At 37.9% G+C, this 17,324-nt stretch overlaps 1 protein-coding gene across 3 annotated transcripts in view; it reads right to left on the bottom strand.

Moving 5' to 3' along the window:
* Positions 1–17,324, bottom strand: part of FHL5 (four and a half LIM domains 5) — a 64,242-nt gene that overhangs the window by 14,966 nt on the left and 31,952 nt on the right. The window contains exons 1-3 of one of the 3 annotated variants that reach the window (XM_056563258.1): positions 12,283–12,324; positions 3,199–3,370; positions 1,797–1,971 (exon numbers count right to left, since the gene is read on the bottom strand). In XM_056563258.1, the coding sequence (XP_056419233.1) occupies positions 1,797–1,971; positions 3,199–3,357 (334 nt within the window). In that variant the 5' untranslated portion in view covers positions 3,358–3,370; positions 12,283–12,324. Of the gene's footprint in view, positions 1–196; positions 314–1,796; positions 1,972–3,198; positions 3,371–12,282; positions 12,325–17,324 lie in introns of those variants that run through there. The other 2 variants (XM_056563259.1, XM_056563260.1) reach the window with 2 other exon arrangements.

Here is a 17,324-nt window from a genome sequence, read left to right as displayed (position 1 = left end):
AAGCAATCTTATTGGTTGCTATGGGCAACTGGGCAACTTTTCCTCTGGACAGGTTTTGATAAATCTCCCCCTATATTTATATATACACAGTCAGTGACAAGATAAGGTTTGGCTGCAAAGTAAACATTTTTGGTTTTGATTTTGAAATTTGTATCATATTACCCAAAACCTAAAAGGATGTAGACAGTGAACTCACCAAACATCTTCAATCATGCTTCATGGATGTAGTCGCCTCTGCAGTCTGTGTGTGTGGGGGTGGGGGGAGGTCAGGTGTAAGAAGGGGCCCCCTGTTCCTTTAGCTGGACTGAAAAGTGCAGCAGTGTGCAGTCTGGCAAAGAACCCGATATGGTCTAAAAATTAGCCGACCGGAGTCACTAGCTGTTTCTGTCCAGCTCACTGAAATGAAAGGGGTATGGCATGGGTCCAATAGGGGTACGGTGGCAAACTGTTTTCAAATTCTGCCACCAAATCCTGCCGTTTTCTCTAAATGTGGTGTGAATGCAGCCTAGGAAACATGTAATGTATAGCGCTGCCTTCACAGTGTTACCGGGAACCAAATTACCCTCTTTACCACTTATAGGATCAGCATTTTCTTTAGATGCTTTTTTACTGGAAATATACCGGTATTTGAAGATTTGTTTGGGATTCATTTTACTCTTCTCTGCAATATGCTTCTCTTATTTTCTACTTTATTTAGGTTTATTGCCTTCTTGCAGCTTTATTGGAAACCTTATATCTCATGAAAGCAGAATCTGTACCATTAGACTTTTTCACATTTATTTCCCTTTTCCCACATACATCTCCTACTTTAAGTTAGTGCCACTATTTGAGAAGATGAGTCCTCGCCAATATACTGGAGTGACACTCTTAAGACCCTTAAGCGTTTCAAAATGAAATGCTTTTATTTTACCTATAGGCTTCCATTTTTTTTATTCTACACCAGGATAGTTAAAATTCCCTAAAATGATCATACTTCCCCTTTTGTGCAGCTGGTTCCGTGTGCAATACAGCCACAGCCAACTCATCTACGTAATGCTAATAACATATTCTATAAGGCTATGTTCACATGCATGGAAATGCTGCATGTATTTATAGCCTTATAAACTTTAATGGGATTCCGCAGTCCCATTTACACTTAAGAATTTTTGCTGCAGAGGTTACGCAACAAAAATTACACATTCTGCGTTCCCGCAAAAATATTAGTCATGTCTTATATTTTTGCCGAATTCAGCTGCAGACACCCCATTGAAGTGAATGAGGCTTTTTTTTCTCAGCAAAATGGGAATATTGTGTGGAATTTTTTTCCGTGCTCTGGGTATTCATGTGGAATTTATATGTAAATTACGCATGATGCATAGATGCGAAAAGATACAGAATTCTGTGGCTGCATTAACTTGGCTGGAATTCCGCATCTTTCTGCAAAATTTATGATATCTGAGTATACTCTTAGGGTCCATTGACACGGCTGAATTTCCGTTTGCGGAATTCCACCTCAAATTAAAGCCCATAGACTTCTATGGGATTCCGCCAACTCCCACTTCTGAATTTCCGCTAGCGGAATTCCGCAAATAATTTCGGGGGGAAGGGGACAAGAAGGTTTTTGTGAGAGGGTGGGGTGTGTCAGTATGACAATCTCATCTTTATTTTCATATTGGGATTTTTTTTTGCTCAGTGTATTGAACTTCATTCTCTCTTTTTTTCAGTTTTAGAAGTTATTTTATCAATATCCCAACTATAAAAGCATTCAAGATAATATATGGTATTGATTTAGTGAATTGTAGACAGATGAGTCTTACCAGGCATTATAGTGGCCTTGCAGTTAAAACACTTTGCAGAATACTCATTGGAGTAGCAGTCAATACACAGAAGGAGCTCATCCTTGGCAGCAAAAGGCTTCTCCACCAAAGAACAACTACACTTGCCACATTTAAAGCAAGCTTCATGCCAATGGCTGTCTTTATAGCAAAGGTCCTTGAAGAGAAATAAACTTTACTTTAGATGCATCAAAATGTTTCTCTGTTCACATTACAACTGTCAATTTTCCAAAAGACATCACATGGCTAGAGACATACCCTGGCACCCTATATTAAAGGAATACTCCAGACAAAACGGATACCTTTGCCAAGCCAAGTGATATCCCTACAAACTCAGTAAATGGGTGGGATACATTAATGTATTCATTTATTTACATTTATTCTTATAGAATAATTGTATGGGACAGATCTGTGGAATGAGAATCTGACAGATGATTCAACATGCACAAAACCCAATACACACTGTTATAGTAAAATGATTTCTAACGTACTTAGTTCTGTGGTCCCATCGCACAGAAATCTAATGTATTGCTAATATGCAAATTTTACTTTTGCGCAATGGAGGCGGGGTCAGGCTTTCCGAGCATCCTTGCCTCCATCCCCTCTGCTGCTAAATTCCCTCCCACCTACCAGTGCAGAGCGCCAATGTGGGCATAGTAATTTACGTCATGTGGAAGATAATATGAATATTCACAAGTTGGGAGTATGGCAGTAGAGAGGATGGAGGCATGAAATCTCGGAATGCTCCCACCTCCATTGTGCACCAGAAACATACCCTTATAAGCGCCGTAACTTAATGCTTTGACTATTGAGTATTTATTATCATATAGTTAGCAATTTTATGCAATATAAGTTTTATTACTATCTTGACTGCTAATAGTTACCAATGATACCACTACTACTAATATAAATTAATTTTTGTTGCTGAGGTAAGATCACAGGGGCCATTTCAGCCTGGCAAAGAATGGAATATGGTCTAAAAATGAGCTGAGCGAAGTCACTAGCTGTCTTTATCCAGCTCACTGAAATGAAAGGGGTATAGCATGGGTCAGTAGGGATACGGTGGCAAACTGTTTTCAAATTCTGCCACCAAATCTGGCTGCTGTATGCCACAAACGTGAATGTGATCTAAGTTGGGGAAAGGGGCGTTCATCTTAAACAAATGCTCTTGAGAAGGGCTCACGGTGTAATGAACTGTAGAACACATTAAGAAACCCACACGAACTAAAGTAATCAAGGTTAAAGAAGTATTTGCCGTCTGAAGAACCAAAAAATGAATTTAGCACTCCACCTATGAATAGAAAATAACTTTTTTTCAGATGGGACATTTCTTTTTAATTTATGGGGATAAATGCAATAAGTTTAAACAAGTTGTCACACTTACCTTGGAATCACATTCAATAGGGTTTTTACAACCTTCACATTTATTAGAAAAAATGCTTTCAAAGCATTTCACACAGTATGGATTGTCCTCTCGCACTGTATATTTTTGACCATAAAGGGAGTTCTTACACTGGTAGCAGTCAAAGGCTTTGTCGTCCATGACCAAAGGGAAGCTGAAGAAAAACGTAGACAAATATAAGATAAAAGGTCAATGTTTAGTTGTGATAAAAGGTTACTAGAGCTATAGTCTGAAAACGTAAAAATATTGAAATTGAAAGGACACTTTTGAAGACTGTTGTGCACAGAACTCTAAGTAAAGGAACTCCTACAAGGCATGCTGGGATGATGCATGTAGATAGATAATTCTTGCTGGCATTAAATGTATATTGCAGGGTTTGTGAAAGTGAGATAAATAAGGCCATTAAGTGCAGATCTACATACTAAACTCCATTGTAGACAAACTTGTAGCTGAAACTATTCCATCAATATGTCCTGTACAATACTAGCCTTTATCTGCATCGTAAATTGTATGAGTATGCCATTAACACTGTTTGACTAAAGTAATAAACTAAATATTTAATGCTGAGGTAAGAGTATAATCACACATAGGCCAACCAAAGACTCCTAGGGGATTTGCCTCATTGTCAATGAATATTCCTTCCTATTGTTAGATACAAAAAATGGTGCATTAGTCAGATACCTGGCATGTTGGAATTATTGTAGAAACGTAAGGTCATTTAACTGGGTTGTACCAGTTGTACCAAAGCTTTTTCACTGAAGTTTTGGAACACCTTATAACAGTCGCACAGTTGGTTTTCAGGCATAGACCATTCACTCAACCTGAAATAGGTATTATCATTCTCACTTGCTTTAGTTAACTTTTTAATGTTTGTCCCACTTTAATAGAAGTAAATGGTAAAATCATAGCACAAGCCATATGATTTTACCATTTACTTCTATTAAAGTGGGACAAACATTATATCATAACACATATTTCAGGTTGCGTGAATGGTCTCAATGTCTTTATCTAGCTCTGTTTGTAAGCCACCCGAACATAATGAATTCTGGTGATATCTTAACGGGACACTGAGCCTCCCATCCATCTCCTACAGCAGTTATGGTGGAACCACATAAGTTTGTTGTGGTTAGACATAACCTGCCGCTAGAGGTGTCTGCCAGCATTTTGTTTTCCTCCATTTGTCCATATTAGTTAACCCCTTAAGGACCAAGCCCATTTTGACCTTAAGGACCAGGCCAATTTTATTTTTGCAGACTAGTATGAGGGCTTGTTTTTTTGCGTGATCAGTTGTCTTGCATAATGAAATCACAAATTTTACCATAAAATGTATGGCGCAACCAAAAAAATACTATTTGTGTGGGGAAATTAAAAAGAAAACCGCAATTTAGCAAATTTTTCAAAGGTTTCATTTCACGCCGTACAATTTACAGTAAAAATGACGTGTTCTTTATTCTGTGGGTCAATATGATAAAAATGATACCCATGATTATATACTTTTCTATTATTGTTGCATTTAAAAAAAATCGCAAACTTTTTAACCAAATTAGTATGTTTAAAATTCTTCTATTTGACTACCTATAACTTTTTCATTTTTCCGTATAAGCGGCGGTACGAGGGCCCATTTTTTGCACCATGATCTGTACTTTTTATTGATACCACATTTGTGGTTATAAAACTTTTATAAATTTTTTTATTCTTTTTTTTAATAAAATGTGACAAAAAAGTAGCAATTTTGAGCTTTTTTTTTATTTTCATGTTCCTGCCGTTCACCATATGGGAACAATACCATTAAATTTTAATAGTTTGGACATTTACGCTCGCGGTGATACTAAATATGTGTATTAATTCTTTTTTTTTAAACTTTATGGGGGTAAAATGGGAAAAAAGGACATTTTCCATTTTATTGGGGGAGGGGATTTTTCACATTTTTTTAAACTTTTTTTACTATCATTTTTACACTTTAATAGTTCTCATAGGGGACTATCTATAGCAATTGTTTGATTGTTAATACTGTTCAGTGCTTTGCATAGGATATAGCACTGTTCAGTATTAACGGTGATCTTCTGCTCTGGTCTGCTCGATCTCAGACCAGAGCAGAAGACCCCGGGAGATGGCCGGAGAAAGGTGAGGGGACATCCGGCTGCCATGCTGGATGATCAGATCGCTGTGTTGATCACGGCATCTGAGGGGTTAATGGCAGACATCGGCACGATCACGGGTGTCCGCCATTATCGGCGGGTCCCTGGCTGCTGGTAGCTGCCGGGACCTGCCGCACATGAAGCGTGCACCCGCCCGGTAAATGTAAGTGTACATCATGGTGCATTCAGTACCACGTCATCATGACGTACATTTACGTCCATTGTCATTAAGGGGTTAAGCCAGTTGTGCATGTTTATAGGGTATACTTCTGCATTAGTGTGTTGGTAAGAAACATTAAACTGCAATTTTCAAAATAGATTTTTGTATGTGGTTAAATACAATCAAGCAATAAAATATTTAAGATACATAATAAAAATCTCATTGCAAAAATCTTCCTAGAGGAAAGTCCAGCAAACAAGAGATACCCCAAAAGCAAGTCCAATCAAAAGCATAGGTGTATCTATTTCCAGTACAGATACATTTGGTCAGAAATGGTCTTCTTGGAAGACTTTCCATAATAAGCCATTCTTTCAAAGTGTAAACTAAAACTCACAAACCCACCTGAACATGGGTGCTAAAAAATGACAGTAGGTGCTATAGACAGTGGTGCTAAATCCAGTATGGCTAGTAGTGGGGGAGGCTTTATTTGGGATTTGATACTGTATTTCTTGATGAGATGAAAACCTTTTTAGCAGCATAAGCTGGCCTTTATTTTGAGAAAATAGGGTGTCATGTTTCAATAATGGTGCTAAACCAAAGATTTCACTAACTATCTTAAAGCATACCTGTCAGATCCCACAAAAAAAAATTGTTATATGTTACTCAGTAACATACTGAGTACTCATGTATCTATTACCTATATTTCACAAAACAATTTGCATATTACAGCTGCTCAATGTCTTTTTCATCTCACCAAATGGATGGAGCATGTCCTCTCTTGCCTGCACTGTGATGACTCCTCCCCTCCCTCTGCTGACTCTGTAACCCTTTCCTCTCTGGATTTATGCTGTACAGACACACACACAATGATTATTGGAGATTGCCTGTACTCTACCAGCAAAGACAATATGGTGAGTGCATTACTTACATCTTCCTAAATTAGTGCAGAGGTTTAGTGCTAAAAGTACAGTTGTTTGTTATGCGTACTATCTGTACCTATGTCATTCCAGTGGCGGATCCAGGGGGGGGGGCAACGGGGCAACGTTTTTTTATGGGCCACAATACATTTGGGTATTTTATTCAGAGGGTGCACTGCACAGCAAGTTATATTCAGAGAGTGCAGTGTGTGGTAGTATTAAATTTAGAGGGTACAGTGTGTGGTAGTATTATATTCAGAGAGTGCAGTGTGTGGTAGTATTATATACAGAGGGTACAGTGTGTGGTAGTATTCTATTCAGAGAGTGCAGTGTGTGGTAGTATTAAATTTAGAGGGCACAGTGTGTGGTAGTATTATATTCAGAGAGTGCAGTGTGTGTTAGTATTATATTCAGAGAGTTCAGTGTTTGGTAGTATTATATACAGAGGGTACAGTGTGTGGTAGTATTCTATTCAGAGAGTGCAGTGTGTGGTAGTATTAAATTTAGAGGGCACAGTGTGTGGTAGTATTATATTCAGAGAGTGCAGTGTGTGGTAGTATTCTATTCAGAGAGTGCAGTGTTTGCTAGTATTAAATTTAGAGGGCACAGTGTGTGGTAGTGTTATATTCAGAGGGCACAGTGTGTGGTAGTATTATATTTAGATTGCGCAGTGTGTGGTAGTATTATATTCAGAGGGTACTGTGTGTGATAGTATTATATTCAGAGGGTACGGTGTGTGGCGGTATTATATTCAGAGGGTACAGTGTGTTGTATATTCAGGAGGTACAGTGTGTCAGAATTATATTCAGAAGGTATGTGCCAGTATTATATTCGAAGAATACAGTGTTTGGCAGTATTATAATAATTATTGTTTTCATATAGAGGATCAGAATTCGCTGACATAGTGAGGAGACGTCTGGGCATCAAGTTCTGCAGAGAGAAGATTTAGCTGGAACAAGTCCCGTGGTAAGTACATCTGAATTAGATAAGGAAAGACTATAGAGAAGACGTCACCTGTAGTCACTGACATCATTCTGTATCCTCCTGTGTGTGTCCCATCAGAGCTGTAGTCACTGAAGAAGTTCTGCAGTAATGATGGGTGAAACAACAACTCCCAGCATCCCCTTACCACTACTTAGGTCATACTGGAAGCTGTAGTTTTAAATGGTAAAAACCTCTTTAGCGCTTTCCCATTCTGTGGCAATTGGTATATTTGATAATTATTCTGACATGTGAACACGGCCTAAGAGTCTTAAACAAGGTTAGGACTGTATGATACATTTAATAATATTGTAAGTTCCGTAAGCAACATCTTATTTTCTGTCGGCGAACACAAAATACTCTAATAGTGCCCCTCCCGAGACTCGACTCTGGATTCGCCCCTGTGTCATTCATGTGTGTCATCCTTTGGCAGTCCTGTAATGGAATAGTTGGAGGTACAGTGTTTGGATAACTCTTTTTTGTAGCAGTGTTGCCTTTAGCTGTGTGTCTACAGCTTTTGCAAAACTACAGGTCCCAGCATGTCCAGACATCCTTTCACTGTCCAGGCATGCTTGGAGTTGTAGTTTTGCAACAGCTGGAGGCACAAGTTTGGTAAAACTCTGTGTTACAGCAGTGAGGCTGCAAGCTGTGTTCTTCCTGTAGCCTTGTCAACCAGTATAGTAGAAGTGTAAACCTCAATAATAATTTTACTTTTCTGGGACACTAACAACAAATCTGTAAGGGTATTGTAATATCTTATATAAAATTATCTTAATATTATAATTAGCAAAGGCTAATTTTCTACTAAATTCAAGTCCCAAGTCACCTTGAGTGAGAATGGTTTAGACGTATGGGTCAACAATTGTAAGTGAAAGTTGGACAATGAAGCATAAACCAGGGTTTCATGGGCAACACTATTACAGGGCACAAGTTTCTTCTCATAATGATTCTGTTTTTTGTGTAGTCATACGTTTGAGGGTTATTTTAGTTTCAATGCTTATGGGGGGTGCATTTGGAAACATACAGTTCTATATAGTGGAACTTTGATAGCAGACTAGATTCTATCCTTAAAGGGGAGCCCGTGATGCCAAGTTATAATACTGTGTAATTTATTTCTATTACTTCTTTGTGTTGCTTTGTCCCGTTTTTGTGTACAGGACCCACACCCAGAAGTGCTGTAGTGCAAGTCATTTTATTTTACTGTTGTCTCTGACATGGCTCCCATGCATGAAAACGGGACAAAGCCATGCACAGAGGTAATATAAGCATATTACATATTATTATAACTTGGCATCATGGGCTCAAAGGCTGAAGAAAAACAAATCCTGGAATACCCCTTTAATGTGCCTTTAAGTAGAAGCTGCATATTTGTTTTCTTTAGAATTCTGAGTCTACTTTACTCTTTCATGGTAAAATTCATTAGTTTTCTTCTTTTCTCTGCTTATTAATCTAAGTGATAGTGACATATCATGATTACATGTCTGGTTGATGAAGTTAAATGATAATTATACTGACGTACTTCATCTAGGGCACTCAGTTCATACTGTCTGACATCTTCTGGAGTTTATGCTTTTAGAAGCAATATTTTTTATGTTCCAGGAAGATATTTCCATTCATCTTCATAAAGTCAAATACAAAGGGTCAAAATATATAAAGTTTCCTATTGGTGAGTGGCATATATGGATCCTGATCATAAGCCATCAGTTATAGGTTCATTTCCAATTTGCAGATGGTAATAGGGGCATAAATGATGACTTCTCACTAGGAGCCATGGATATTCTGTGTATATAGTGTAAGTCCAATTGTAGCTGGTAGTATATTAGATATTGCAACAAAGTCCAAATGTAAGGCAAAGCTCACTCGTACGCCCTTTCTGCGTCTCGGACGAGACTGAACCACGACTCATATAATGATATAGAAATGAAGAGATGTCCAGCGCAGGTTCCAAGCAATACAAAAAATATTTATTCAGCAGTAACACAACATGATGACAGATAGGTGACGCGTTTCAGCCACAATCTGCGGCCTTAGTCATACAACAATAGAGTGCAAGTGAGTCTCTTTTATAGAGGAAAAGGGCGGGGTTCAATCCAACAGGATGGGTGTATCCAGGGAATGCAATTACTCCCTGGATCTAACCCCGCTGCTGGAAGTTAACCCGTCCGTCTCCTGCACAATTGTATATATATGATAAAAACGCATGGTTCGTGTGAACACATGCTAACACTACAATAAAAGAAAAATGTTTTTCATTTTAACTGAGATTCACCGTTGTAACAATTCCCACGTACAGATTAAGTGATCGTGGCTGTAATATGAAAGTATAACAACAAACCAGAGTATGATACTCCCTATATTTATTGTAAAGAAAAAAGGAAGAATTTTTTATACTGGTATTTAATTTATATATAATTTGGTTCTTTGTTATTTCACATTACAGGCACCAGATATTAGAAAAGAGAGGTTTATAAAAAATACTGAAAAAGATTCGTATATATTAATACTATAAGATATCTTGTATTAAAAAAAGGTTTCTATAGATATGGGACCATGTGTTTATTTCAATCATATCATAATGTATAATTAATCGAATACTATTTAGTGAATTCATACTATACTATATTTTTAGAAGGCTTTTCTAAATAGTGATAATGTTGAGTAAAATAACATGGGCCCAATGTAATCATTATTATATTCTAGATTTTAAATTTATGTTATATATAGTATATTTTAATTTCATGAAAGAGGGCTAGTGTCCAACGCTATACACATGTGTTTACCCACGTATATATACATGCTCGTGTACACATGTGTAAAGTGGTCGCTAGATCGGAATATCAGTGACCATTAATTTAATAGTGTAATATCACGTCTTGTCTTTGATTAAGGCCTTGGGGGTACCTGGTCTAATTTAATTATCCAGTATACCTCCCTATCCAGCAACTTTTGTTTGATATTTCCACCCCTGATAGTGTGAACGACTCTTTCTATCCCCTGAAGGCTAAGACCAGAGAAATCACCCTCATGGTTTTCAGCACAATGCTTACTTACCATGGACAAATGTCTAGATTGAAAGTGAGGAATATCTGACAGGTTTTTCCTGATCCTCGCCTTCAGGGGATTCGTAGTACAACCAACATATATGTCATTAAATACACCACACTGCTGGTATTGCAGTTTATGTGTTCAGACATGTTAAAAGTCTCGTTTGTTGTAGTAGACGAGAACGTCTACAACAAATACATTTCTGGTGTCTACATTTATAATTTCCTTTCACATTTAACCCACCTGGGAGGTATACTGGATAATTAAATTACAGACCAGGTACCCCCAAGACCTTAATCAAAGACAAGACGTGATATTACACTATTAAATTAATGGTCACTGATTTTGTGATCTAGCGACCACTTTACACATGTGTACACGAGCATGTATATATACGTGGGTAAACACCTGTGTATAGCGTTGGACACTAGCCCTCTTTCATGAAATTAAAATATACTATATATAACATAAATTTAAAATCTAGAATATAATAATGATTAAATTGGGCCCATGTTATTTTACTCAACATTATCACTATTTAGAAAAGCCTTCTAAAAAATATAGTATAGTATGAATTCACTAAATAGTATTCAATTAATTATACATTATGATATGATTGAAATAAACACATGGTCCCATATCTATAGAAACATTTTTTTTTAATACAAGATATCTTATAGTATTAATATATATGAGTCTTTTTCAGTATTTTTATAAACCTCTCTTTTCTAATATCTGGTGCCTGTAATGTGAAATAACAAAGAACCAAATTATGTATAAATTAAATACCAGTATAAAAAATTCTTCCTTTTTTCTTTGCAATAAATATAGGGAGTATCATACTCTGGTTTGTTGTTATACTTTCATATTACAGCCACGATCACTTAATCTGTACGTGGGAATTGTTATAACTGTGAATCTCAGTTAAAATGAAAAAAACATTTCTTTTATTGTAGTGTTAGCATGTGTTCACACGAACCATGCGTTTTTATCATATATATACAATTGTGCAGGAGACGAACGGGTTAACTTCCAGCAGCGGGGTTAGATCCAGGGAGTGATTGCATTCCCTGGATACACCCATCCTGTTGGATTGAACCCCGCCCCTCTCCTCTATAAAAGAGACTCACTTGCACTGTATTGTTGTACGACTAAGGCCGCAGATTGTGGCTGAAACGCGTCACCTATCTGTCATCATGTTGTGTTACTGATGAATAAATATTTTTCGTATTGCTTGGAACCTGCACTGGACATCTCTTCATTTCTATATATTAGATATTGTCTAGTTGCTAAAGAGCATTTGCTTATATCCTATTATTACAGCTCTTTCTGCAGCTCATGACTGGGGCAAAATGTGATCACAAGGAGAAAAGGAAGATAAACCCAAGTCATGTGCTGATAATTTTCCTTTTTATTTTTGTATAACTCCATCAGTCTCCAGTGTCTGACTTCTAGGCAACAAGCATTCTCTGTGACCCAGTAACAGTATCCCTGCTGTGTGTCCCGTCTGGTCAGTTAAAGGTTAAGACAGCTGCAGAAATAAAACGTCTCTTAATCTTGTATGTATTTCTTAATAAGATAGCGAAGACATGATTGGGTTTACATATAAGTCATTACTCAGCAGTGAATCTGGCATCACTGTATAAAGCTACCAGTATGCTATGTTGACTATAATAACTCGAAATGAAAGAGTATCACCTGAAAAATTGGTCCACATTACAAGATATTGTCAGTAACCATAGTCTGAAGATTTTGCTCATACATGTTTAAAGATGACCTAAATTCATTTAGAATTGCTGTAAAAAAAAAAAAAAAAAAAGCATACCTGCTCCAATTCCGTCCAACTGCTGTTCTGATGATGCTTGGTCCACGCTGCTTTCTGTTTCTTACTGATTCCTGTTACATGTTGTTTCTGCAGAATCTGTCCACTTACAGGGTGACCAACCTCAGACAGTGATTAAATAAGCTCCTGTGGGGACAGCACATCGCAGAATAGCAGTGGCCGGACTTAGCGCAGGTATACCCTTTGTCTTTTATTTTTACACCAATCTGACTCCATTCTAAAATTCAGAAGAGAAGAGAGAAGTTTCACGGCACTCGCCAAAAAATCTGAACGTTAGACCTACGGCTCTTTCATGTCACATGACGCTTTCTCAAGGCTTCCTTGGCTTTTGTAAAATGATCAATTAAAAAAAAATGTTTTTACTACCAGAATACCCCTTTAACCATAACCCTTGGTGTCAGCTGCATAAAACTAGGCATGAAGTGGGACAATCTGCACTGTAAGTGCCCTCTTCGCATTCCATTAAAAAAAAAAATGTTTTAAACATTTAAGCCACAAAATACTTCTAATAATACAATAAAGACAAATAAATACAAATAGCTTACTGGAGACACCAAATAGGCATGATACTGCAACAAAAATGTCAAAAATATCTACCAGCACTGTTTTTTTTTTTTTGCCCATTTCATGCACACGCATCATGACTAGTCATAGAGTGCCCTTTGTTTTATTCCAGTACAGCTGTATCTATGCATTTTAGCACTGTAATTTGGTCATGTCATCACCAGTCTGATTTAAAAAAAAAAAGTAAAACACAATAGAAACAGTCTAGTCCGGCAACTGCGGGATGATTGTAGAGACTACTAAGGACAGATGTATAGGTGAAGGTTTAAGGCTACGAAGATATGTAGGGGGTGCTCTGGCTTAGACGTATACAGTTCCACATACAAAATCCATAAGGAAATACAGTCGGCAACTCACCGGTCTTCTTCTTCAATCTTTATTGATACTCACATGAATCTTTACAGAAGGGGGATAGTGCAAAGGGGGGTACAGCAGGCAACGGTAGCTGTTTCGCACAGGTTAGTGCTTCATCTGGCCATAGGCCAGATGAAGCACTAACCTGTGCGAAACGGCTACCGTTGCCTGGTGTACCCCCATTTGCACTATCCCCCTCCTGTAAAGATTGATGTGAGTATCAATAATGCTTGAAGAAGAACACCGGTGAGTTGCCGACTGTATTTCCTTTTGAATTTAAAAAAAAGTTACTGTGCTTAGTGTGAGCGACAGAATGTCATACCAGGTCTCTGACTTCCACTGGACTACAGATGACATCACCATCCAGATCCCCTCCTAATAGCTCCCAGACCCCTCCCCTTCCAGTTTCATCTGCTAACTTTATGGGATCAGGATTTAGAGTAGTTATACACCTCCCCTGAGGCTGTGTTCACACGTTGCATTTCTTGCTCCCCTTTTTTCTGTTTATGCTGTGATTTTGCCCAAATCATGGCAAAAACAGAGATATTGTACCGCAATTGTGCAGTAAAAATTCAACATGTGAACACAGCCTAAAGACGTCAAATCTTCATAAAGGTAAGGAAAAGCCATACACAAAAACCTCTATATTGTTTTCTAATAATAGCCTGTGATGCACTTATTCTGAAATGCTTCTTGAAATATGAAAACACATATTAGTTTAAAGTTTTTCCCATTATTTTAGACATATTAATGTTTGTTCCTCTCTAATGATTAAAGGGGTACTCCGGTGAAAACCTTTTTTCTTTTAAATCAACTGGTGGCAGAAAGTTAAACATATTTGTAAATTTTTTCTATTAAAAAATCTTAATGCTTCCTGTACTTATTAGCTGCTGAATACTACAGAGGAAATTCTTTTCTTTTTGGAATGCTCTCTGATGACATCATGAGCACAGTTCTCTCTGCTGACGTTATTATAATAATAATAACGCTTTATTTATTGTTGTCCTTAGTGGGATTTGAACCCAAGTCCCCAGCACTGTAAGGCAGCAGTGCTAACCACTGAGCCACCATGCTGCCCTTAGCATACATCTGCTATGCATCTGCTATGCATCTGCTATGCATCTGCTATGCATGGTTGCTAAAATGGACAGAGATGTCAGCAGAGAGCACTGTGCTCGTGATGTCATCAGTGTTCCAAAAAGAAAGGAATTTCCTCTGTAGCATTCAGCAGCTAATAAGTACTGGAAGGATTAAGATTTTTTAATAGAAGTAATTTACAAATATGTTTAACTTTTTGCCACCAGTTGATTTAAAAGAAAAAAGGTTTTCACCGGAGTACCCCTTTAACATATAAGCAGTGAAGTGCCCTTTTAGAAATAAGGGAAGGTCATCCTTTCTACCATTCCCAAGGGTGTAAATAAATTAAATGGCCCAATCCACATCAAATGACACAAGCTAGGACCCTGACCAAATAAGGGTATTTGTTATTTGTTCATGATTCTAGGATTAGACAAAGTTTGATTGATTTTGATCATTTTTTTATACCCATGTTTTTGTGCATTCTATTTTTCTTGTGTAACTATTAAGCATGTCACATTTGTATGTGAAATTTCATTCATTGACCTCAAGGACTCTAAGGTATTCCTGTAAAGCAGTGATCTTTAAACTGTGAATGTCCAGCATGCTGGGAGTTGTTGTTTTGCAACAGTTGAAGGTCCACAGTATGGACACCACTGCTGTAAAGTATAAAATGGGGCTTATGCATTATGTATTTCATGTTGGGACTTATTACCCATATTTAAAAAGTGGTGACTGCATCTAAATTTCTGGATATCTGGACCATAAAGGTTATTTAGTCTTAGTTATTTAGTTAGGCTTTGACATAGTAATCTTTGTAGCGTGTAATCTTTTTTGACAAAACTGTCTCCCCCAACCGCACCTCACCCACAACTGGTAGGCTCCTTATGATATGAGAAGCATTGCCCTAAAGCATAGATCCTTGACTTCCCAAATGCAGTACAGTATGTATTCCCTGCCATTGCTTAAACAGAGACAAAGGGCGAAACCAAATATCTTCAAACCTTCTTCTACAGACAAGTAAATGAAATTAAGCCTCCTGATTTTCATTACCGCTAGGATAAGATTATAGAGAATTGCGTTTCTTTATTAATTCTTCATCCAGAACTGAAGAAAACTGTACTTGTTCTTTTTAATTGTATTTTTAAATCAGAATGTTAAATTTAATATGTTTAATATGTTTATTAGGTTACATTAGAAAGCATTTCAAAGAAGTGGGTGCCGGGACATTTTTCTACTGACTTGGAATTAAAGGAATACTGTTGTGGAATATAACTTATTACCTATCCTACCCCCCCTCGATCTCCTGTACGGGGCTGCGCCAGTCTGCTGGAAGAGGCCGTGCCGTCCCAGCATGACGCGGTGGCCCACAAGCCCCATCCATGTATCCCATAGAGATACATTGAGGAGGCATGTCTGCTGTGGCTTCCTGCTGGGGACGGCACAGTACTTTCTGCCGCGGCCCCGAACAGGAGATCACGCGGGGGGGGGGGGGGGGGGGGGGGGGGGCAGCGGTTGGACCCCCTGCGATCTATAACTTCTCCCCTATCTTTTGGATAGGGGATAAGTTATATTCTACTACAATACTCCTTTAATCCCTTCACAAGCACCACACCAAGTGCCATGCTGCACCTACTGATCTCAGTGCATGGTAAGACTGAGAGGCTAACATTTGGAACTAGCTTAACTTTTTCAGGTTAGGTCTATATTTATGTAGATGTTTGTGGCTGAAATACCATTTCAATGGCTTTCCTATTATGCAGCTAAAAAATTCATGGTGTACATAAGAGCCAGTATAGTGGTTTGATTCAAACCAGACACAGGGGCTGCATGTCCTAAACACCATTGCATGTTGTGTCCATATGAATCAGTTTGACAATGCTCGTGTAAATTGAAAAGATTGTGACATGAAAACATTAGGGCTTACAGAACTCATAGAGGGGAATCTCCTGCTCAGGACTCCCTCTACAAGTAAGAAAAGTGAGCCTTAGAACACTACAGATGTGGCTTTTTCTGAAAGTACAGCTGATCACCAGGGTTTAGAGAAGCTGGAACTGCTCCAACTAAAGTATCTGGCTTCCACTTACAAATATTTCACTATGTACAACACATTGCTGACATTATAAGTAACAACATATTCCATACAATGAATGATGGTGATTAGAGATGAGGGAATTGTTTGAAAAATTTGATTCAGACGATTCAACGAACTTTCCCAAAAAATTTGTTTCGTTGCAAATTTATTTGCGGCAAATCCCATAAAAAATGGCTATTTTTGGCCTACAGAGAGCCTCAATAAGGGTGTGCTGGGTTAGTGAAATAATACTCATTCATTTTGACTGGCAGATTCTTTTGGAAATGTCCTTCATGCCATGAGAATGTAGTGACAAGAGTTACCTTCCATTCTGGACTTCTTACCTGGCTTTTTTTTTAATCAAAGTTATTTATTTAAATTCTATAAAATATTATCTCAAAAGTTACAAGTCCCTTTTCATAAATTATAAAAAGTCTGCAAACTACAAGGCCACCAGATAAGTGCTAAACATTGTTACATGATGTGCATTACAGACAGAGCTGTAGCTAGCTCTTTTTGCTCCTGAGGCGAGAACAGAAAATTGTGCCCTCCCCCCCCCATTTTGGCTTGGGGCACCCCTTGGGGAAAAAAAATTATCGGGACACCCTTGCCGAATAATTTTTTTAATATGTTACTTATGTAGATTACAGTACAGTTTTATGTAGCGACTCACAAATGACACATTCACTGATCAGAGTCATTCTCTTCTTTACTTCTTCCCCATCTGGCACAGAACATCATTATAATCTGTTCCAGCCAAAACTCTTGGGCAGAACCTGCAACACAAACATATTAGTGTTAGGCTCTGCACTTTTCCAGCATTATCCTCCCCTTTTCCCTGCAAATGACTCCAGCCTCCTCCAAACACAATGCCACCAGCCTTCCCACAACAAACAAGGGGGGAGATTTATCAAAACCTGTGCAGAGGAAAAGTTGCCCAGTTTCCCATAGCAGC

The sequence above is a fragment of the Hyla sarda genome, chromosome 3 (assembly GCF_029499605.1).
Source record: "Hyla sarda isolate aHylSar1 chromosome 3, aHylSar1.hap1, whole genome shotgun sequence".
NCBI classification, from domain to species: Eukaryota; Metazoa; Chordata; class Amphibia; order Anura; family Hylidae; genus Hyla; species Hyla sarda.
This window is presented reverse-complemented; position numbering and strand designations above follow the sequence as displayed.